Source organism: Trichosurus vulpecula, chromosome 5 (assembly GCF_011100635.1).
Source record: "Trichosurus vulpecula isolate mTriVul1 chromosome 5, mTriVul1.pri, whole genome shotgun sequence".
Lineage (NCBI taxonomy): Eukaryota > Metazoa > Chordata > Mammalia > Diprotodontia > Phalangeridae > Trichosurus > Trichosurus vulpecula.
Genome location: NC_050577.1, coordinates 148,443,905 through 148,468,164, shown reverse-complemented (window position 1 = coordinate 148,468,164; position 24,260 = coordinate 148,443,905). Strand labels below are relative to the sequence as shown.

The 24,260-nt window shown below is 37.8% G+C and overlaps 1 protein-coding gene across 1 annotated transcript in view; it reads right to left on the bottom strand.

Moving 5' to 3' along the window:
• Nucleotides 1-21,092, bottom strand: part of SRPK2 (SRSF protein kinase 2) — a 281,169-nt gene extending 260,077 nt beyond the window's left edge. The window contains 2 exon segments of the mRNA XM_036759032.1: nt 20,734-20,788; nt 20,905-21,092. Coding sequence (XP_036614927.1) covers nt 20,734-20,788; nt 20,905-20,920 — 71 coding nt within the window. The 5' untranslated portion in view covers nt 20,921-21,092.
• Nucleotides 21,093-24,260: the final 3,168 nt, after the last annotated feature.

Genomic DNA, 24,260 nt, shown 5'->3' with positions numbered 1-24,260 from the left:
TTTTCTTTTTCTTTTTTTGAGGCAACTGGGGTTAAGTGACTTGCCCAAGATCACACAGTTACTGTATCTGAATCCACATCTGAACTCAAGTCCTCCTGACTCCAGCGCCAGTAATCTATAAACTGTATCACATAGCTGCCACCACACCCACACTTTTTTTCCAAATATATACATTTTTAATATTCGAAATATTTACATGGTAGAACCTTTTCATGTGCCCATTTGTTCAGAACAAATGTCCCCTCAAGATGAAAGAAATCTAGTAAAATAGGGAAGCCTAACCCACAAAAGGTCCAAGTGAGATATATTTCCAGTGCAAGACAACTTAGGAAGTCAGCAGGAGAGGTCTGTGACCCTGCTTGGAGTGCACATTAGGTAGCAACACAAGAAGTGGGCCTTAGAGGCAGCTGCGGGCTTCATGACCTCTAAGCCCAGAGATGGTCAGGGGATTGGACAACTGGTCAGAAAGAGATTACAAGGACCCTTTGCTTGCACTGGGCATACAACCTGGGGCTGTCAACTCACTGCCCATATGCAGTTCTAAGCCACAGTTCCAGGCCAGAGCCAAAAGTATAAAAATAAGAGCCACTCTCCAACTGATAAATGATCAAAGGATAATAGTAGACAGTTTTCAGAAGAAGAAATCAAAGCTATGAATAAGCATATGAAAAAATACCCTAAAGCACTGATAGAGAAATACAAATTAAAACACCTCTGAGATGCCACCTCATACTCATCAAATTGGCTAACGTGACAGGAAAAAGCAAATGACAAGTGCTGGTGTAGATGTAGAAAAATAGGTACAGCTGATGGAGTTATAAAATGGTCCAACCATTCTGGAGAACAATTTAGAAATGCCTTAAAAGCTATAAATCTGTGCAAACCATTTGACTCAATAATACCACTACTGAGTCTGTACCCCAAAGAGATCAAAAAAGAAAAGTACTCATATGTACAAAAATATTTATAGCAGTTCTTTTTGTGGGAGCAAGGAAGTGGAAGAAAATGAAAATTGATGAGATTCCCATCAATTGGGGAATGGTTGAACAAGTGGTGGAATATGATTGTAATGCAATACTATCGTGTTGTAAGAAATGATGACAGGGATGGTTTTAGAAAAACCTAGGAAGACTTATATAAACAAAGCAGAAGTAGGAGAACGCTGTACACAGTAAAAGTAATGTAATGATAATCAATTGTAAAAGACTTAACTATTCTGATCACTACGATGATCCAAGACAATTCCAAATAGAGATTAATTCTCTGTATTTATATCACCACTACTTAGTACTGTTCCTGGCATATAGTGTGGACTTAACAAATGCTTGAAATTGGTTGATTATTGACGTATCCAAGTTATTCTGACACCACGGTGCCTCAACTACAGAAGACAGATCAAAAGTTAACATTATTCTCCCTATTTTGCAAATGAAAACCAGTCTTACAACTCTGCTTAGATCAACAGGCACAAGAACTAAATGATCTAAGGCCAAGAACAAAGAAATCAAGTATGAAAACACATTTTCGTTGTTTTAAGTAAACCACAGAAATGGTCAGGTTATTCAGGGATTAGTTTAAGAATTTTTCTTTCAGTGATTGCAAAATGTCTTCTAAATCTGTGAAGTCTTGGATTCTCCTTCCCCTTTAAAAGTCTTCCTCTCCCTTCAATACTAAAGCTACCTGAAATCATTAAGAAATCTCTTCACATGAAATACAGAAAAAAACAAGAAGATTCTGGCAACCTAACAAATTATAAACACAATATTTATATCTAAGGGGGATGAGGAATTACCCCAAGTGAATATTATGGGTGACAGAAGATTTGGTCCTTAAGCATCAAAACAATTTAAACTATTTTTACAGAATTATTTGGAAACTGGATAATTCGATTTCCCTGTACTCTGAAACAACTAGCTGAATATAATCTAACCTTTCTTAATGATCCAGGGTCATCATTGCCAATATCAGTTATTGTACTATAAAACAGTAATGACCTCACATGAAAGTAAACACTACATACTAACTGGCCTCAGATTGCTATGGTTTTTTAATTCCCTTTTTGTATATGAACCTTCAAGAAATGACTTCTTGATGAATGTGCCTTTCAGTCTGATGCTATTACGTCAATGAGTTGGGAAAACTAGGCCAATTAGAATTCTGGACAAAATAAGAGGCAAAAATAAGACCGAGAGGTCTCCTAGTAGTACACAGGCTTTTACAACATGGATTTTCAAATACATATTTGGTTTCTTGGAGGCTTTTTCCCCCTTACTTTTTGGTCTCTGTGCTCTCAATCTAAGTGACATACAGGTAAAGTGATGTTTTACCAATATTTTTAACCAAAGTACAGTAGCTTTATTTAAAATAATTATAAAAGATAGTGATTTTCAAACAAAGCATACTATGTCCTTGGTTCTTGCTCCAACCCTTTCCCCCATTCACCAAGAAAAAAAAAATTCTGATCCACATTCATTTCTATGGGAATAATTCCACAGAATGTTTAAATATTAGCAGAGACAAGTCATGGTACTCACACAAGAAAACTTAAGTTGCCTTTTTAATTAACAAGTCATGCTGCCTTCGAAAACTGATGCTATGATAGGTTTTGAGAACATACAAATATTATGGAATTAGTTACTTAATATTAAAAGCTCATTTATAATATATGGATCTTCATGTTAATGTAGTTCAATACATACTATATAATCTTAACAAATAAAAGCCTAAAATTTTAAATAGCTATTTTGCAGCAGTGATCCTCTAAAAACACACCCTAAGTCTATTGAGATCTTTAAGCAACAGTAAACTAGTTCTGCTTAGGCAAAGGTAAGTAGGAAACAAAATTTAAAGAGTTTTTCTATAGTTGCCTAGGAAATTCTTAGTGGCAATGAAATGGATTAAGATGGCATGGAAGGAAGATTTCATTTTCTGATTCTAATAGAGAGTCCTAGACTACTCCCACCCAGGTTCCTCCTTACTCCACCTAGTTTCCTAGGTTGCAGCTCATTTCACCATTACTTGGAACTCTTCAAGCAGCTATAACAAGACAAACCAGATTCTTGTGAACCCTGTTCTAAGCAAACCAGAAAAACTATAAGTAATCAAGGTAAGAAAAAAAGTGGAGAGGAGAGGGGACAACATATGCTCCACAATTATAAAAGTCTTCACTTTAATCTTTTTTTCAGCAAGAGTCATGAGTTTCTTTAACAACTTCAAACATAGTACTTTTGAGGGTGAAAATCTTGTTCAAATACAGAAAGATAAGGTTTTATGTGATTTGAAACTTTCCTTTCTCTCCAGGTTAAATGTCCCAAAATTTACTCAATCCAGTAACAAGAGTTCTCTATGAATAGCCATATGGAAATTGTGCTACCCTCCCAATTCCCCATAGTGTAATTTTCAATAATTGTCTCTCCTTTTCTAATATTTCAATACTCCAGTGATGATCTCTTCCCCATCCATGCCTGCCTAGCTTAGGCCATTTTTGTCCGTGTCCTGGAAATTTGCCACAGAGGTTCTACCCAACATGCTACATCCTTCTCCGCATGCTCTTCAAGGAGCATGGATAATCGAGGTACATTTGAGCTGTTCACCCTTCTTTTTTCCTAGTCATCTATTTCTGTGATAACGGCTATTACAATGCTACTCCTTTATAATTCCTCACTCATAATACTTAGCTGACTACATTCACCTACCACGTGCCTCCCCATTGGCTTTTGGGTGATACTGAAGTTGAATTCTTCAACCAAAGTAATCTTTACTAGTAAGTATCCAAAAATGCATCTGGATATAAGACTGATAAACTGACATTGCCAAAATTATACACAAAAAAACATATACTCCAACATGTTGTTTGCAGTGGCTAGACCCTAAAAGATGTCATTAATAGCTCAATATTAACTTGGAGGATAGGTAGTTTCTAACTGATTCCACCAGAGATCTGTCCTTGTCCCTATGCTATCTGAAAATTTTTACCAGTAACTTCAATGAACCAATGCTTATCAAATTTTCAGATAATCCAAAGCTGAGAAGGACGACAACTAATACTTTAGATGGGTGTTGTCAAACTCAAATAGAAATGGGCCACTAAACCTTACTTATGTAAGGCTCTCTCAGGCCACATACTGACTTAGAAAATAACATATTAACATGAGCTATGTTCTATTGTATTTTGTATTTATTTTACCAATTTACCAATTATGTTATATGTATATATATAATATTTACCAATTAAATTTTAATCTGATTCTTGCCCCCTCCCAAGTGTTACAGCCCTGTATCTGACACCTCTGTTTTAGGTAACAGAATAAAGATCTACATACATCACAATCACCTGGGATGTTGGGCCAAATGTAATAAACTGAAATATAATATAGGGCAATGTAAAGTCCTGTGTATTTATTTGTTCAAAATTTACCAATAATCTCTCAATTGTCAAATCTATAGGCCTTTTCTCTATCCTCATCTTTCTCGACTCCTCTGTAACCTTTGAAACTGGCTATCATCCTCTCCTAGACACTCTCTTCTCTCTACTCTCTCCTGGCTTTCTTCCTATCTAACAGTTCCTTCTCAGTCTCCTTTGAATATTCATCCAGGTCAAGCCTGCTTCAGTGGCTAGTCTCCTTGTCACAAGTATCTCTCTACTCCAGTGCATCCTCCATTCAACACCAGAGTGATTTTCCCAAAGCACAGGTGCCATAATGTCATCCCTTTACTCAATAAAATCCAGTGGCTCACCTCCAGGATCAAATTTAAAATCCAGTTGGCGTTCAAAGCCTTTCATAACCTGCTTCCCTCCACTTTTCTAGTCTTCTTATATTTTACAGTCCCCTTCACTCTGATATTTGAATGAAATGACTGTCTTTTGCCTTTCTTTGCATCCCTAACACTTAGCACAGCATCTAGCACATAAAAGGCACTTATTATTTATTAACTATCCAGGTCTGTGACCTCACGTCTCCAGTTATCTACTGGACAGTTCAAAATGGATGCTTCATAAACATCTTAAACTCTACAGGTCCAAAACTAAATTTTCTTTCCTCCTAAAATTCCTCCTCTTCCTAACTTATCTATTATTGTCAAACATACTATCACCCACTGCGTCACTGGGGTTTGCAACCTATGTGGCATCCTCCACTCCCACTCTCTCTCACCTCCCCTGCTATACCCCATATCCAATCAATTACCAAGCCCTGTCATTTCTACCCTTCCTATATATCCTTCTCTACTCTGACACTGAAACTTCCCTGGGCCCTCATCACTTCACCCCTATAATACTGCAGTATAGCATGCTGGTTGGTTTCCCTGCCTCAAATCTGTCCTCACTTTAATCAATCCTCCCTCCATTCAACTGTCAAATAGCTCTTTCTGAAACTCAAATCTAACCATGTCACCCCATTATTCAATCAATTCCAATGGCTTCCTATTGCCTCCAGGGTCAAATACAAAATCCTCTGCTAGGATTTTAAAGTCCTTCATAACCTGGGCCCTTCCTACCTTTGCAGTCTTCTTACACCTTTCATTCTCCATGTATTCTGTGGTCTGATGACACTAACTTCTTCCTTCATCTCCCATCTACCCATCCCTCCATGCCTGGAACTCTCTCCCTCCTCATCTCACCCTCCTAGATTTTCTAGTTTCCTTCAAGTCTCGGATGAAATCTTAACATTCTACAAGAAGTCTTTCTCCATCTACCTAATTCTACCAGTGCCTTCCCTCTGTGGACTCCAATATGTTCTGTATATCTTGTTTGCTTGTAGCCATTTATATGCTGTCTTGCCCATTAGGCTGCTAGCTTCCTAATAGCAGACTGCCTTTTCCCTTTTTCTGTATCCCTGATGTTTAGCAGTGTCTGGCACATAGTAGGAGTTTCCTGACCTGATGACATGGTTTAAAAAAATCAGTATCACAAGTCTGAGATGAGTGGAGACACAATTAGAAAATAGTTTATATGAAAAAGAGATGTGACACTTTTAGTGGATTAAAAGCTTAGTGTGAGTCAACAGTACAACATATCAGTCAAAAAACTAATGTAATCTTAGACTTCATTAAAAGAGGCACAGTGTCCAGGACTAGAGAAATAATGGTCTTGTTGTACTCTGCTCCATTCAACCAATTTCTAGAACAAGGATTCTAAACCTGGGGTCCATGAATGTATTTTTTAAAAATATTTTCATAACCATATTTCAATGTAATTTGCACCCTTTGTAATCTTATATATTTTATTATTTCATGCACTTGAAAACATTATTCTGAGAAGGGGTTCATAGGCTTTAGCAGTCTGCCAAAAGAGTACAGAACATAAAAAAGGTTAAGAACTCCAGTTCTAGAGCCTTATCTTCAGTTCTGGATGGCCCATTTTAGGAAGAACACTGACAAGCTAAGTGTCCATCTGAGGACAACCAGGGCATTGGTTGTAGACAAAGGCCTCTATGACGATGGGTTGAAGAAACTTGGGATATTTAGTCCAAAGAGAAGATTTACTGAAAAACATAATATCCACTGTCAATGATTTGATAAGTGATAATGCATAAAAAGAACTGGCCTTGTACAGCTTGATCCCAAAGAGCAAAATTAAGAACAACCAGTGTGAGCTATAGAAGGGCAGATTTCAACTTAAGAGTAAAGAAAAACTTCCCAAGAATTAAGAATTTTCCAAAAGTAAAATGGGATGCTCCTCACAAGAGGTCACCAAGCAAAGGCTAAGAGACAGAATCTTATCGATAATATTCCTAAACAAGTGAGAAATGGACTTGATTGACTCTGCAGTCCCTTCCAACTCTCAAAATCTATGACTTTGTGATGTGCTATATACAACAATCAGTATTTTTAAAAATTGAGAACTCTGGGTTTTTCACAAATATTATATAGGACACTATTTGGGTGAAAAACGCATACGTTAAAATATTATGAGTAAATTGCCAAAATTCTTCTAAATGTTTATGGCTTATCTTCAAAAATATTCATTAATGGATAGAAGTAGTACTCCAAAAGTGACCTACATTTAGCTTTTCAAAGTATAATTTTTCTTTAATAATTGTGTACAACTCATCTTCCTAAAAACACACAATAGTCCAAACAAAATATCAGAATCATATTATATGAAGAACTAATTGAAGAAGCCCTAAAATATCTTCTGGCTTCTTTATTGTACTACCATTTACTCAGTTTATCCATGCTCTACATTCTATGACAGATAAACATCACTTCTCAGACTGTTGGGCAGTCTCTCTCTTCCCAGAGCAAATCTTTCAGTGGAAGGTAGAAAGCAAATGAATGTTTTGGTTACAAAGGCCCTCCTTATGCTGCCAATTACTGGCTATTCAATCTATCTGAAAGCACTTACTGGACATCTATTATGTGGTAGAACTATGCCAAGCACTGGGGATACAAAAGTAAAATAATGACTTCCTCAAAAGAGTTACTCAAATACTCAAAGGGATCAGTGATCATCACTTTGAATGCTACTTTCAGTAATGCAGATCAGAAATCATTTATGCCTGCCTATTCTGTTCAATTCTTGTCCATGTCCTCCCAAAACTCCATCTCAGGATTTATATCCTATATTCTGGGGATCTGCCTCAATCTCTCCTAACACATAGCAGATGCCTGTGCACAATCCACCTGTTATCCCTCATCCTTAACCAATCTTCTTTTTCAATACATACATTTCCATCACACGATACCAAGATGATACCCTTTACTCAAATTCTTCTTCTAAGTCTCTTTATTTGATATGTACCACAGCTTCCATATGCCAGTCCACTAATTTCACCTCTTCAAGTCTCAGTGTTCTCATCTAAAAAATGAAGCTAATAATACTTGCACTACCTACCTCTTGTGAAAAAATAAAATTTAAATCTTAAATATCTATGGAGAAACAAAAAATTGGCCTTGCTTCTGGGAGTAGTTTGAAGTTCACTAAAAGAGCTTTGCAAATCATTTCCCAAAGGCAATTCAGTCTCCTCTCCTGTTTAATTCTGGGCCCATTTGTCTTGTCTTTCTCAGATACATATAAGCTGATGCTGAAGCTTTACATATTATCCAACTAAGCAAATGTCATAATCTGGGGAAAAGACTTTCTTCATCTACCTCATTTTCCTTATGTTTATGGCTAGACCAAACTAGTTTGAATAGCTACTGATAATAAGCTATAGTTATATCTTATCCAGGAGGCTTTACAATGTTCTGGAGCTTGATGTAACCATCATTAAGTCATTTGCAAATAGAAGCATATGAAGAACTTTATTATCCATGAGGAATCTCTTCAACTTGACTTCATGAAGATCTCCCCCATGACAGTGTCAAACACCTTTGTTGAATATTCGTCTCCATTTTATAGTTTGCCCACTGTTTATGATGAGAAGTCAAGCAACTGATTCATAAACATTAAATGCCTACTGTGTGCTAGGCACTGAAGGTACAAAGATAAAAGTAAAGACACTACTCAAAAGAATCTAACCAGTGAAAGCAACACATATGTAAGTATAAACAAAACAGATACAAAGTGATTTGCTGTGAAGGCCCTTGAAGCTGAGGGAATATACCTTGTATAGAAGGTATCACTTAAGTTGAGTTTTAAAGGAAATTCATTTTTAAAATACAGACTTAAGTAAGGAGTATATTCCAAGTATGGGGAACAACTAATACAAAAGCATAGAACTAGGAGATAGAGTGCTATGTATGAGAAACAGCAAAAAGACTACTTTGGGTTTTGAAAATGTGCTTACAGGAACAGAATGGGGCAAGGTTGTAAAGATGTCAAACACCAGAGTATGTATTTGATCCTAAAGCAGCAGTTCTCAAACTTTTTGGTCTCAGGACCCCTTTACACTCTTAAAAATTATTGAGGACCTCCAAGAGCCTTTATTTATGTGGGTATCATCTATTGATGCTTACTGTACTAGAAATTAAAACATCTTTTTATAAAAATTATTCTGACCTCATAGACCCCCAAAAGGGTTTCTGGGAGTCCATGAACCATACTTTGAGAACCACTGCCCCAGTGATAACAGGGAAACACTAAAGTTAACTGAGTAGGAGGTTTACATGGTTATATATAGGCTTTAGGTCCTCTTCTAACATGGTCTCTTCTACCCATGCATCAAAATCATTCAAGATTCCCTTAAAGACATACCAGTAGCATGACTATTAACAACTCACATTTATAAAGCACTTTAAGATTTACAAATCATTTTGACACAACCCTATGAAATAGTACAAGTATTATTATGCTTCATACTTATACTACATAAACCATTTTACAGATAAGGAAACCAAGGCTCTGGGATATTATCATCCATAGCCATACGATTACTTTCAGATCTGATAACAGAACACAGATCTTCTTACTCCAAGTCCAGTGCTCTTTCTACTTTACTTTAGTACACTAACTTCTTAAATTCAAACAAATGAAGGCATACACTATACAGGTAGTTCTTGCTTTAAGTACATAATAGCAACTTTGAGAAATGATAAGTGTTCCATTCAATAGACAATTTGAACCCTTAAAGTTAATAAATGTTCAATCTGGGCTATGTCATATATTAACTGGAAAAGTGAGAGACTATAGTCTATTTATATTAGCATAAATAGTCCATCAAAATTAAAGAATCTAAATTTCTAAATCTAAATTTTGTATCAAAGGATATAAAGTGTCTGGAGTCAGAAGAACTACAAAGAAATCACAAAAATATAGAGGCAACCATCTTAACCAGCAGCAAATTTCCAACTCTTTCAACTGAAAATTTTTCACCCCAAGGAAAACCAACTCTGAGTTTTTAATGGAATCCAAAAAAAAAGTTGGATTCATTTCACAGAAATTTGTTTTAAAACATGTCTGGAAGTCATTTATTCCATAAAATGAAAGGCAATAATAAAGTGATCCTCAAATTTTATCCAGCTACCAAACTGGGAACTTCCATATTAAGTTGAAAATTTATATACATGCAACACAAGTAAAAACAACCAAAACTTAAAATGTTCATCTCTCTGTCCTGAACATGAGAGCAAGGAAAAGATGTTTAAAGCTGACTTAGGTTCTTTAATCACAGGACTATTTTCCCTTCTTTCTTGTTAAGAAAAAAAAAACCCATATATAGCTGAAGGCTTACAGTTTTTGATAGTATTACATCTGGCTTTAATTTCTTCCTAGCTTTTTACTCACTTCATATATGTATGCTTTTTATTTAAAAATATGTAAGTACGCTTATTAACTTTTATACTAAGAAAATGGCACATATAGAGTAAGGTTTTAAGAATAATTTACCACAACTTTATTTTCCTTTTCTCATATCCTAAACAGTCCTACAGCATCTAATGTATGTACATACAAAAAGTATGTAGTAATATAATTGAAAGTATTATAAAATTTAACATCAAGCTGAGCAAAAAATGTTTATAAAGAAACCAGGACTTGGGGGAATGAGAAGAACATTACATCTCCTTTGGAATGATGAAAAAGGAGATGGTGTTGTATATTGTAGAATTTTAAAGTAACTAGACTCAGAACTTTCAGAGAATAGAGTTACAAAGCCTAGGGTCCTCCATAGAGTAAATTTACCCTCTGGGATACTTTAACAATCACAAATACTGCAAATCACTCATTAGTCCAAAGAATAAAACGGTAACTGTCTTCTTGTCAATGGTTAATACTCAAAAGCACATAATACTAGTAAATGAGGGAAGGAGAAGAAAAGAGCTATGCACACAAATAATTTAAAAGAGCTAATCTTTTAGCAATTTAAAAGTTCTAATGGGTTGGTTTGGTTTTTTTTTTTTGGTTCTGTTTCTTCTTTCTCATTATTCATTCCATTGGTCGTAACTCTCCTCTGCAACTTGACTAGTGTATAAATTAATTCAATGTGAAGTCATTCGTGGTAGTTATATGAGATTCCATGCCATCTTGGGGAGGGAGGGGGGAGGGAGGGGAGAAAATCTGGAACTCAAAATTATGTAGAACCGTCTGTTGTAAACTAAAAATAAATTAAAAAAAACAAGTTCTAAGACTGTAAATTATATGAGTAAACATACACATAAAATCTTTTTATCAATTATCTAAAAATGTATAAGTTCAATCCCTAGAAAAGAGGCATCTACTTCCTAACCTATTCGAGATCTGCTGTGGAAATTCTTCATTTCTCATAGAGTCTATTACACTAGCATACTAACTGCTCTCTTCTCTCTCCAATACATCCTCCACAAAGCTTTCAAAGTAATATTTCTTAACTCCACAGGTTTGATCAGTATCCCTCCCCTTCAAAAAGAAAAACTTTCTGGCTCCTTTCTGCCTCTAAGATAAAATCACCTCCACCTTTCAGAATCTCTAGCTCCCTTTAAGGATCAACTAAAGAGCTACTTTCAAATTTATAACCAGGCTAGACTCACAATCTTCCATCTCTAAAGGCTGTGAAGGAGATGAAGTGGTATGCTTGGAACCAGAGACATTGGGAGTATCTGCAGATGTACTTTACAATGCTATTTCTCAGTTATTAGTATGAGATGAGACTAGAGTAATTTTATGTCTAGAAATAAGTAGGAAGTTTCTACTGAGGGGGAACTGAGCCAAGAACATACTGAACCTGAGACCCAAGTACACACTCAGGATGTAACAAGAAGGCAATACTTCGAAAGACTGTGCACTTGAAAGCATGCATGCATGCATACATACATACGTACACAGTACTACCTTTTTATTATTTTTGTTGATGGCTATTAAGCTTATAATTTTTTAAATTTTATTTCTATCTCCTTGCCCAAGAGTTTTAGGATTTACCTAATAGGATAAGATCCCAACATAAAGTACTTTATAAAATATACAAAAGTGTTGCTGTCTCCTACACAACTGCTAGAATAGCAAATAGGTGGGAAATTGATGAAAGAACAAACCCCATCTGCTCTAACTATTCAAAAAAGTAGTCTGCAATAGTAATGGGATTCTGTATCTGATTGCTCTCACTTTGATCCAAGAAATTAAGCCTGCTAGTATCAAGGAAGTGAATGTGTTCAAAAATCCAGTAATTCCAAGTCAAATCCATGCATAACTTCATTCCTATTTGCAACCATCAATAAACCAGCCATAGCTATATTATTGAGCAGATATATGAGCCTCCCAAGTGGACAACTACTAAAACGAAAAAGGAATCTAAAAATGCAGAAATCAGTTCTCTCGATTTTGCTAGTATTGAGGGGAAGCAGTAGAAAACAAAAGCAATTCTAAACTGGGTTTAATATAGGGACTGAATATGCAGAGTGGGAGCAATGCAGGTAAAAACAAGAGGTAAAATTCAAAGAAAATGGCAAAAGTAACATCACATGTTTAATCTTCAATGACCAAATTCCACTGGAAAACACAATGGTTTCACTTCTATTTCAATGATTAAAACAAGAAAAAAAAAATCTAATGAAATGGAAATTCAGAACTAACTAGAGAAGAAATTTAGCCATCAAGACAAAATTAAGTTTCTTGGGCAAGAAGTTGAACTAGCTAACTCAGTTACAATTCTATGATTCTAAAATAACAATCACAATTAACTAAAGGAACAGGAACTAAACAGAACTGCCTTGTCCTGAATTACAATTTGAGAAAATTTATAAGTACATAGTACTGCTTCAAATACAAATTTCTAATATCTAAATGGAAATGTTGTATATGTAGTAAAAAAAAAAAAACTACAGCACTGAAGCTCAAGGAAGGAGTGAGTCCTGAGAAACCTTGCCAAAATGAATGAGTTACAGTGACAGAGGATCAAGGACTGAAGCTTGGGGAACATCCAAAGTTAAGAGTAAGAAGGTTGAAGAGGACCCAAACAACGAAGAGAAGTGAGGCTGAAATGTCACCAAAGCCAGAGGGAAAAGAGTTTCAAAAAGGAGATAACAGCATCAAATGTTGCCCAAAGATCAAGGAAAGTGAAGTAGTGCTTTTGCCTGGCCTATTCATGGATGAACTTCAGTGCAAACATTACTCTTCTTAAATACAATAAATCCAGTTCTTTACTATGTATTGTATTTTGGAAAACAAGTATTTTACAAACATCCTGATATCAAAGGAAGTAATTCCTGACACTTTATATCATCTAAGAATATGTGATATCGTTTTCTTAAGCATTTAGTCACTATTGTTTAATAAAAAATAGACAATAGAAGTATACAGACTTTAAGAGCTTAACTCTTATGTAAAGAAGTTTAAATGTGGATTATCTTTTCCAGGCTCATACTTGCTTTGGGCCCTTTGAAGTAAGTTACATTTTCAAATGGATGAAGTAATTTACATGGTTTAGGGAAAGTAGCCTCATTCATGAAGTCTACCCTGCACGTCCCATCTTCAAATGTTCTCTTAAATCTCTATAGTACTAACTGCTACTAACTATAATATCTACCATCTATCAATTTGTATTACAGCTTTTTGAGTAACCACCTCATTTCTTCAAATGCTTTATAAGCTCCAGGGATGTATGAACCAGATTTTGTACTTTGTTATCTCCTATAGCTCTTTGCATATCTCAGGAGAGCAATAAATATTAGTTAAATGAATGTATAAATGAAGACCACTGTCAACCAAGGGGATGATCAGCTTCCAAGTTTGACTCCCATAACTTCAGCCATTAGAGTATAAGCTCTTCAAGGGCAGAGACCGTCTTTTGCCTCTTTTTGTATCTACAACCCTTTGCATAGTACCTGACGTATAGTAAATGATTAATAAATGTTTATTGACTGACTGATATACTACTGTTTTAAGGAAAGCTAGAGCTGCCTAGTAGGAATATGAACTTTATAGGAGCATTCTAAAATTGTCTCATTTATAATGAGTTAACACTTATGTAACAGTTAAATGTTCATAGAGCCACTTAAAAGTAACATTTTATCTTCACGAAAACTCTGTGAAGAAGATACTAGAGTTATATCTATTTTACAGAAAAAGAAAACAGAATCTTAGAAAAATTAAGTGATATTTCCATGGCAGCTAGGGGGACAGTGAATAGAATGGTAGACTGAGAGTTAGGAAGACTCGAGTTCAAATTCAACCTCAGAAACTTAGTAGCTGCATAAGCCTGGGCAAGTCACTGAACTTGTCTGCCTCAGTTTCCTAAACTGTAAAATGAGAATAATAACACTTACGCCCCTCAGTTTACGTCAAATGAGATAATTGAGAAAGTGCTTAGCACAGAACTTGGCACATAGGAGGTGATTAATGAAGCACCTTTTCCTTCCTTTCCCAATGATCATACAGCACAATTATTAAGTGCCTATGGCAGATTTCAAACCCAGTCTTCCCCTGGTTCCAAGTCCACTATTCTTTCTCCTATACCATGCAGCCTCAACTGAAGACTTAAGGAAGGCAAAAAACCTGGCTTTCCATTTACTAACACCAAGATGAGAGAAAAAATCAACAATCATCGAAAGGATGCGCTCAAAAATCTCATCATTACCATTGTGACACAAAGATAATATTGGAAAAGTGAACAAAATTCCAAGTGTAATTTAATTCAATTCAACAAGTGGTGTTATGTGTAAGACTCTGAGGTCGAAGTGGACCTTTCATTAGCAATTTTGGAAATACAAACTACTGAAGATGCAAGAGACTATATATGAGTCTGGAAGGCTGCCAGCTGACAGTATCCATCTGAGGAGTTTACTTGAGGGGAGGGGTGGACAACCTGAGCCCCAAGATCCACCTTCTCCCAACTTAATTCTACTTCTGGGCCCTGAAAGCCCCTTTCCTCCCCCAAATCTCATGTCTATCTCACTTCTGAGTCCATATTCCCAAATCCTCAAACCACGGCCTCAAGAACTCTTCTATGACTCTAAAAATCTCCCAAGTTCATAGGTCCTCTTGATTTTCCACTTTTATGTCCTTGAGAGAATGTGAGACAGTCTTTTATCTTCCCTCTGCCCTTGGCTGATTTTCTCATTCTTCACACATGATCCTTGATTACCTTGCCATCTACAATTAGAAGACCTACTTCATTAAGCTACTTGAGAGACTTCATGATAGAGAGAAAAGAGGGGACTTAGGTTCAAATTTGCTATACCTACAACCTTAGACAAACCACTTAAACTCCCAGAACTTCAGTTTCCTCATCTCTAAACTGAGAGGGTTGGACTAGCCGGTCTCTGAAGTGACTTCCAGCTATAGATCTATGATCTGTTGGTGCAAATGAGGAAGCAATGCTATAAGAAATATATTTCTTATTGGCTGTATGTACACACACCTGGGCAAAATCTAACCAAAAGATCTGGTAGCATTGATTAACATGCCTTATGGAGACTTCTGAACAACAGAAACTTTAACTTGCTCACAAAGCAGTATAAATTTATAATAGCCAACTAGACCAGTGAAAATTTTTCATCAGACTGTTGTTGCCACAAACTCACCATTAGATTTAGCCCTAGTCCTGACTCAAAAAATTAGGTAACATTGTTTGACACTCTGTAGAAAAACATCAAAGTAGACAAAAAGTAATTTAGTTGTTTCTTAGCTTCCCTAGCTAACTCTTAAAAGATTTCCCTGACACTGAGTCTTTTTGGTTACCTTGGTCATATATAAATCTTCCCCTTTAATCAGCCTATTTTTTAACCCCCTAACTGGAATTTAATCTGTAATCTGACATAGTTTACTTAATGTGTTTGTTTGATAAAGTTTCCTTAGGGGTCATATCAGATTATGACTCTGTTTAAGTTTGTTCAACGTTTATGACATTGAAGGAAGTATACTATCATGAATTTGCTTTTTATTTAAATTTTTGGCCTAAGAGGAATATATAGGATTGCAAATATGTAAAATAATTGTTTCTCTTTGACACTGATGTAATTTTTATTATAAGAGTCCTAATGAGGATTCAGGTTTTCTCTGAGGCTTGAACCTATGCTTGAGAATAATAATAAAATATAGATTTTTACCTCTAAAAAAAAAAAAAAGATTTAGCCCTAGTCACAGAAAATTCTAGCATTTGGAGTAATTTATTGGTTAGCCTCTACTTTTAGCTTTAAGAACTTCAGATTTAAATAAATCAAGATCAAAGTTACATATTCAACTTAAATGAACAAGCAATTAAGTACCCACTATGCACTGGGCACTAAGGTTAAAAAGACAAAAATAAAACAGTCTCAGCCTTCAAGAAGTTTACATTCTACTGGGGAAAAACAACATGCACACAGGAAAGTAAACAAAATATATACAAAGTAATTTGGAGGGAGCACTAACTACAGGCAAAAATTAAAAAAGACTTCTTGTATTAAGTGTCATTTGAGCTGAGACTTGAAAAGAGCTATGGGTTCCAAGAGATAGAAGAAAGAAGGGAAAGCATTCCAGGCACAGAGATCAGCCTACACAAAGGCATACGGGCATGAAATGAAGAAACTGGCTGCACAAAGACCAATCGAGTAGAAGAGCTCTAGCAGACTTTGCCAAAAGTGATTTTTATTATTTCAAGCAGTGTTCTGTAATATCATGTAATTTAAGTTTTCACTAGGTATAAAATAATTAAGTCTAAAATTAGCTCCTTTCTTTGGAGGCTATTCTGCAGTCTGTCAAAGCCTTGGGCATTTTCTGTTCACAAACCAAAGAGCTAGGGACTACAAGCCCAGTAAATCCAAGTTTTAGTACTAATTCTGACACTAAGCAAGCTACTGAACCTCTCTGGACCTTAGCTTCCTTGTTTGTAAAAGAAGAAAGATGCACTAGACTCTAGATGATCTCAAAGGTTCTGTTCAGCTCTAAAATTCTATTATTACTATTTTAACAAAATTTCTGATTTCAAAAGTAACAGCATTTATGATCTGTATAGTAACTGCTCAGATATATATATATATATTTACTTTTACAAAATGCCTTGATTATATTATGTTACTAATCCTCACAACAATCCTGTGAGACAAGACAGAATTGTCCCAGTTTTACAAATGGAGAAACTGAGGTTCTACAAAGTTAATTGACTTGCCCTAGTTCATAGATGGTAAATAAAATTCGTTAATTCATTCCATAAGCATGATTAAGCACTTGTAAATATCAAGGCACTGTGCTAGGCTCAAGAAACAAAAGTGAAAATAAAATAATCTTAATTTAAGGACGAGGCAAAGGGAATTTGGAAGGATGGGAAATTATGGTCAAAGAGAAAAATTTCAGAGCTCTTCATCATGCAAGTGTAACATTCATGGGAGATAAGTTCAAGGACATGACCATCCTTGTATCTTTGTATGTGGCTAAGATGAAGTCAAGGTGTATGTCATGCAAGCTGAGATTTACTGGCAGGCAGGCCAGAGTGTTTGAGGAAACATTAGTATGGATACTGATACCCCCAAGTCCAAGACAGAGCTGATGTGGATGTGTAAGCTTTGAGAAAAAAGAGAGTGTGACCTGTGCAGGTCAGCAAATACCTGCCACCAAAGGCAAGACTATCTCCATTCTGCTCTGCTGCCTAAATATACATGTACATTGTTATTTTTAAGCAATACATGATATAGTTTGTGTTAATATCCACATGCAGAAATTGGCTCTTCTGCAAAAGCAGCCTGCCCAAGTATGCTGAATAACTTGAATAACTGAATAAGAAAAGTTTATTTTTTTTAGCTATATACTTTGAATTGGAAAACAAACAGCAAGAAATTATCTTTTTTAACCAAATAAATTTATTAATTTCATTGCCTAGCTATTAAAGGACTTTTTAATGATTAGTTATAAAAATAATTTTAGTTCAATTCAAAGACACTTTAAAAAATTAGTACTTGCCCTCAAGGAGTTCAGTATTCTACTAGAAGCCCAAAATCAAGCTCTCTATACATGGCAGGTCTCGTTTGTCATAAATGTACTAATCTGCTGTCAAAGGAATTGACTTTATATAATTCCTACATAGTTTATGCACTATGGAAGAGATAAAGGCACTGAATAATAGAAAGGGGATATATTTTTGTCAAATACTGATAATTTCCTAAGCACAACAGATGGGAACTATGCAAGACACCTGTAACAATAGTTCTATAAGAGAGATTCTCAACCATTTTTTATGTCATGAATACTTTTGGCAATCTGCTGAAAACTATAAAAACTCCTTCTCAAATGTTTTTTAAATGCATAAGATAAAATACAGAGGATTACAAAGGTGACCAATTACATTGAAACAGTTATCAAAACAATATTTTTTTTAAAATTCACAGACCCTAGGTTAAGTATCTTTGCTCTAGAAATGGATTATTAAAGCCTATATATTTCCACTCATGAGATTAAAATATGCATATAACATAATCTAACAGGGATTTTAAAATATTTATATGACATACTCTCCCCAGTCTTTTTTCCAACCCCAAATTACTTTTTTCAACGTGAATAATAAGATTTAGAATAACAAGAGACCTTAGAGATCAATCAATCCAACCCCTCATTTTACAGATGAGAAATCTGAGGCCCAAGAAGGTAAAGCAAATTTTCCAAAACCATACAGGCGGTGAACAACAAAGATGGTATTTGAACCCAGCTCCTTCAACTTCCAATCTTGTCTTCTTTCTACACTATCTAAAAAAAGACTAAAGCAACAATCTGTCCCCAAGTAATTTAGTGATCAAGTTGGCTTTACCTTCAGAATTCTAAAAATTAATTCCTTATCTTTAAGCCATGCTCTATTCTTCAATTAAAGGAAACCCCAAAATTAAAGTTTTCAACTAATCAGCAATGAAAAAAAGCACATACAATTAAATACTGGCTATTGTACTATTGTTTTTAATTCAACTTCTCATTTCATCAGCATATGAAACTCCCACTATGGCTAGTCTCTCCACTGGTGCAGATGAGTAATATATCTGAACTGAACCTCTGAAAGCTTAAGTCACTTGCCCATGGGCACACATTCAGTATATGTCAGAAGCAAGACAAAATCCACCTTGTGTTGCCAATTACAAAAACAAGTTACATAAAATAAATCTATTCAGTTCTAACACACACTATGTTCAAAGCCAAACACCAATTTTTGCACTTACTGTCTTTCAAATTTCAGAATATCTTGTCTAGTTTCCTTTTTAAAAAATATTCCACCACTTCATGTATAATTTGTGTAATTCTTGATATACTTTTTGAACTCAGGATTCATTTGTGAATGAATAAATTTCAGTCATACTATACCACCTCATCCATTAATAATGATTTAATGAGCTTTCACAGATGTCACCAATAGGTATATTAGACTCTTCGAAGAGAAGCATGATAAAGAAAAACCTTGGGTGTGTTACAGGGAGCCTGCCCAAAAAAGTCCTAACTTAGACTAGACATATTTCATAATTTCATTTAAATATATTCTTAAAACATTTACCATGATGACACCCCTATATTGCCACATACCCACTTTCACGAAAATATTTTTGCTTCAAAGGAATACTTAGGCAAATAAAAGGAAAAAATGTTGAACGTTGGTCAATCAAAAATCTTCGCTGACCCCAGGGCTTCAAGTGCCTCAAAGGATACATTCCAGGACAGAGAACATAGCTGAACCATTCTGCTACACCATCAATTATAAATCTCTAGCCACTGGGTTAATTCTGGTCCATTTAAGTTGTATGTTTATATTAAATTTAGATGTAGTGGGGGTGGCAGCTTGGTGGAATGCACGTTTTAAACATGATAACACCAGTCATCATACTTTCTAAGGCAATGAATGGTTGGAGCTTAATCAAATGCCAATCTCTTTCACCATAAATTATACGCCCACCTACTGGATGACTTCTTCAAAGCAAAAGCCATCCGAGGAAAACATACAGCAACTAAAGTGCAGCTAATACATTGGAAGCTCATGACCCCACAATAAAGTTTCGGGGGGAAAATAAATAACTCCAAAATACAGAAACTGTAAATACTCAACTCACACCAATAGACAGCAGATGGGTGAAAGGATATCCAAAGCAAACCAATCCACTTTTCTCAGAAGAAACGCCGATTTTCGACGCAGTAGTATAAATACCCAATACTATCTACTGGGGGCGTGGGAGCGACTACGAAAGATAGTTAGAGAAGAGGAGAAACAAGTGAGAAACCGGGATTTTCCTCGCCTCCTCTAAATAATTCCCTGGGTGGGAGACGAACACCGGGAAAAGGAAGAGTGGTTGATTGGTGAATGAATGAATGCAAGTACATCTTCTACACCTGTACCTACAAACTTATACCTCCTTGCTGAGGAGAAAATGCGTTCAAGGCTTACTAAGACAAAATATGAAATGAGGAAGGGGACTTAAAAAAAAACAAAAAGAAAGGGCACGCGCCAGCCCGAGCCATTCATTCAAACACCCGGACGGCCGCTCTCCCTCCCCCACCCAAGAAGGCAGAGATCTGGGCGAGGATGCAGAGCCGCGGTCTGAGCCAAAGGCGGCGGCGGCGGCGGCGGCGGCGGCCGCGGGAGGCACTCACCCACCCCTCCCCCCAGCCCCGGGACAGCGACCGGCCGCCCGGAGCCCTAGCCTCGCCCGCCTTCCCTAGGGCCGTGCAGCCCCAACCCTGGCCCCAGGGGACGGGGTGCTGCGTGGGAAGGGGGGAGCGTCCGGTGGGAGGGGGGAGCGTTCCGCCAGAGGGGTGCAACCCCTGGGGTTGGGGGGAGAGAGCATGCCCGGGGGGGCGCCCGTCGCGCCCCGCCCCCTGCCCCGCCCCCAGGGGGGGTCCCGGTAACTTTCCTCCGCGGGAACCCGGCGCCCCCCGAGCCTCCCCGGTCAGGAGGGGCCAAGGGGGTGGAGGCGGGGCGGTGTCGGGGAGTCCGGACTCACTTTTTCAGATGTTTCTCTCTCTTCGGCCTCCGCTTTCGGGCCTGAATGGCCAGCACTGTGGGGGGTGGGGGGGAAGGGAAGAGAGAGAGACACACATTAACGGTTGGGGACGTTGTGGCCTCCGGGGGACAGGGCGGCGGGGAAAACAGAGAGCTGAGAGGGCGCACACACCTTTCCGGGAGCTCATCCCGCTCGGGGAAGGGGCGGTGACGGGGAGCCGGAGCCGAAGCCGGAGCCGGAGCCGGAGCCGGGGGCTGCAGCCTCCTCCACTCGCTCCGCCAGTCCAGGAGGAGGCGGGAACCGCGCCTGCGCCACCGGCCGCCGCTCCCCGCGGGGGCCCGGCGCAGGACCCGCCCCCCGGGTCCGGCCCCGCCCCAGGCTCCGCCCCCGGCCCGGCCTGGGGGGGCCCCAGCAGCGCGCTTCGGTCCTGTCAGCCCCTCACACCCTCCTTCTCTATTCCCTCACCCTACCTCCGGCGCTCCTCAACCTAAGCTGGCACGGAAGCATCCTCCCCCTCCCCCAGCCCCCACCTAGAGAGCAGCGGGACCAGCCCCGCCCCTCTCCCGGCTCTGGCCTCCTCCTCCAATGGCTCAGCCTCGCGGTCCTCCCTCCATCTGTCGCCCCTCCCTTCTCCCCGCCCCTCCTTGGCCCGCGTCGCTGCCTCCGCCCCGCCCCCGCCCAGCCCCCATCCTAGGACTCACTCACCTTGTGTAGGGTTCCTGCCCTAGAGATCCCCATATCCCTCCAAACTCCCGGTAAAGGTCGCTCCCCCTTTCTCCCCTCCTCTCGCTCACCAGAGGAGACCTGACTTGGTCTAGCACCATCTTGTCTCCTCTCGACCTGGTTCCAGTTCAGACGACCTCTTTTCTTCCCACCCATGCCGCTTTTCCCCTTTTCCTCCATCTTTTCATTCCTTAGCCCCCAAGTTGGTCCCTCCTTCCACCGTCCTCTTCAGATCAGTTTTGATCCCTTTTCTCTCGGACCCAGGACCTGCTTCTCCCCGCTTCTTTTTACATGTATCTACATTTAAAAAGCGGTATACATTTAGGGAGCTCAGCACAACAATGTACACTCTTGGTACAACATTGATACACTTTTGATGGCCTTTTCAAAGCCAAGTCAAGACGCTCAGGTGTGAAACAACTTTTTTTTTTTCCTAACTCTCCTCAAAGGCTTAACTTGAAGTATCGAAAAGCCGAATGGTGTTACTGTAGTTGAAAGAGCACTGGGTTCCGAATCTGATAGTGATCTAGATTCCAATCTAGGTTCTTCTCTTGGCCTGTGTGACCTTGGAAAAGTCACTATACCTCTCTGGGCCATCATGTCTTCACTTGAAAAATGAGGGTCTTGGACTAAGTGGCCTTTATGACCTATTCTCTCAATTTGTGATCCTATGCTCTCCAAGATCCCTTCCAAATCTGATTCCTGTTACTTATGTTTTAATCCTGTCTCTGCCACAGTATAAATTTAGACAAGGAGATGATCTCTAATGTTTCTTTCAACTTCTAAAAACTATGAACACAGATAACATATAACCTCACTAAGCATGTTTCCCTATTAGTAAACATGGAAGTGTTGATTTCTTTTGTGAGGAATAAAAGAGGAAAAAATTATCTTGTGAGTCTTGTTGTTTTATACACATACACACACACACATACATCTTTAGTGTAGGAGCAGTCTTCTCAAAATGTTTATTTTTAGTGGAAATTATTACTTTAGGAAAAAAGAAAGAAAAAAACTGATCATCTGTTTGAAATGTCCTTCCAATTGCCCCCCAAAAGATACCTATTTTAAACAACTTTGAGCATCAATTGCCAAGAATGCTTTAATAATATCAGAGAATACTATACCAAAAGTTCATAGATATGCACTAAATTCCTTAAATGTAGCCTTTAAAAAAAAGACTAAGTATAGCCCTGGCATATTTTATTGAAGACCAGCAGAAGATGCCCCAACTATAAATGAAAAGTTAAAAGAGTTAAACCAATAAAAGTGTCAAGAAAATAAAAAGGTAATGTTATTATCCTGTTCATTCAAATCACAAGATTTAGAACTGGAAGTCAACATTTATCAAGGCCTACTACGTGGCAGGTACTGTGCTAAGGAAGCAATGGGGTACAAAGAAAAGCAAAAGATAATCCCTGCTTTCCACGAGTTCACAATAATCATTATAATCCAATCTCCTCATACAGAAGAAGGAATAAAGCATTTTATTAAGTGCTTTTGTTGTTGTTTATTGTGTCCTTTTCTCAGTCACGTCTGACTATTGGTGACCCCATTTGGGGGTTTCTCGGCAGAGATATTGGAGTGGTTTGCCATTTCCTTCTCCAGCTCATTTTACAGATGAGGAGGCTAATAGGGTTAAGTGACTTGCTCTGGGTCACATAGCTACTAAGCTTCTGAGGTCATATTTGAACTCAGGAAAGTGGTTCTTCCTGACTCCAGGCCTGGTGCTCTATCCACCATGTGCTAATCACTGTTCTCTTTAGATAGAAGTAGAAAAAGTTAAGTCCTTACTCTCTCAAGGACCTCATACTCTAACTGGGAAAGACATCATATATAAGGGACTTCAGTTCCAGTTAGGGAAAGACAATACACATAAGAGTTCATTCAGCAGCAGTGTGGATAGGAAGGCTCTGAAGATGTAAAGGTGCAGTTTTAGAACAGATGGTAAGATCTAGGAGTCCTCAGATAGAGAAAACAGATAAGGAAACCAAAGCCCAGAGAGAGGCCTGCTTGAGGTCGCACAAGTAGTAAAGTAGCAAGATTAGTATTCAAGCCCAGTACCTTTGACTCTAAATCCACTTTACCAGGCTGCCTTCATAAATGGCTACAATGAAGTTTTCAAAAGTACATCAGCTATTTCATTGTCAGAGGAGTTTTATAAATGTATCCTTACCTCAAGGTTGACTAGCCACAACATTTATTAAAACATGTAGTGTTATAAAGGATACTAGACAGAGCCTGACCAAAATGTGTATACAGTTCTATGAATTAAGGGAGGATAATACTAGTGGCCTAGTATTAATAATGCAATATTTGTAGAGTGCCTTGAATTTCTTGGATAAAAATACTTCATCATCATCAAAGAGCATTTATTAAATACTTAGCCATGATACTAGTCTTGTTGCTATATAAACTAAGAGAGTCATAGGATTTGGGGCTAGAAAGGACACAGGGAATTACCAAAATATGAATAACAATGATACAAGGTCATATTTTACAGCATTTTATCGTTTCCTAAATACTCTCCTTAAAAGAGCCTTGTGAGAATAATAGTATAATCCCCATTTTACAGATGAGTATACTGAGGCTTAAAGAGTTTAAGTGACATTTAAGGTAGCTAACAGGTAGAGTGCAGGGTTTTGAATCAGCAAGACCTGAGTTCAAATGCAGCCTCAGATACTTACTAAATGTACAACCCTGGGCAATTCACTTAAACCCTGACTGCTTCAGTTTCCTCTAATATAAGGATAATAATGCCACCTACTTCACAGGATTATTATGAGGATGAAATGAAATAATCT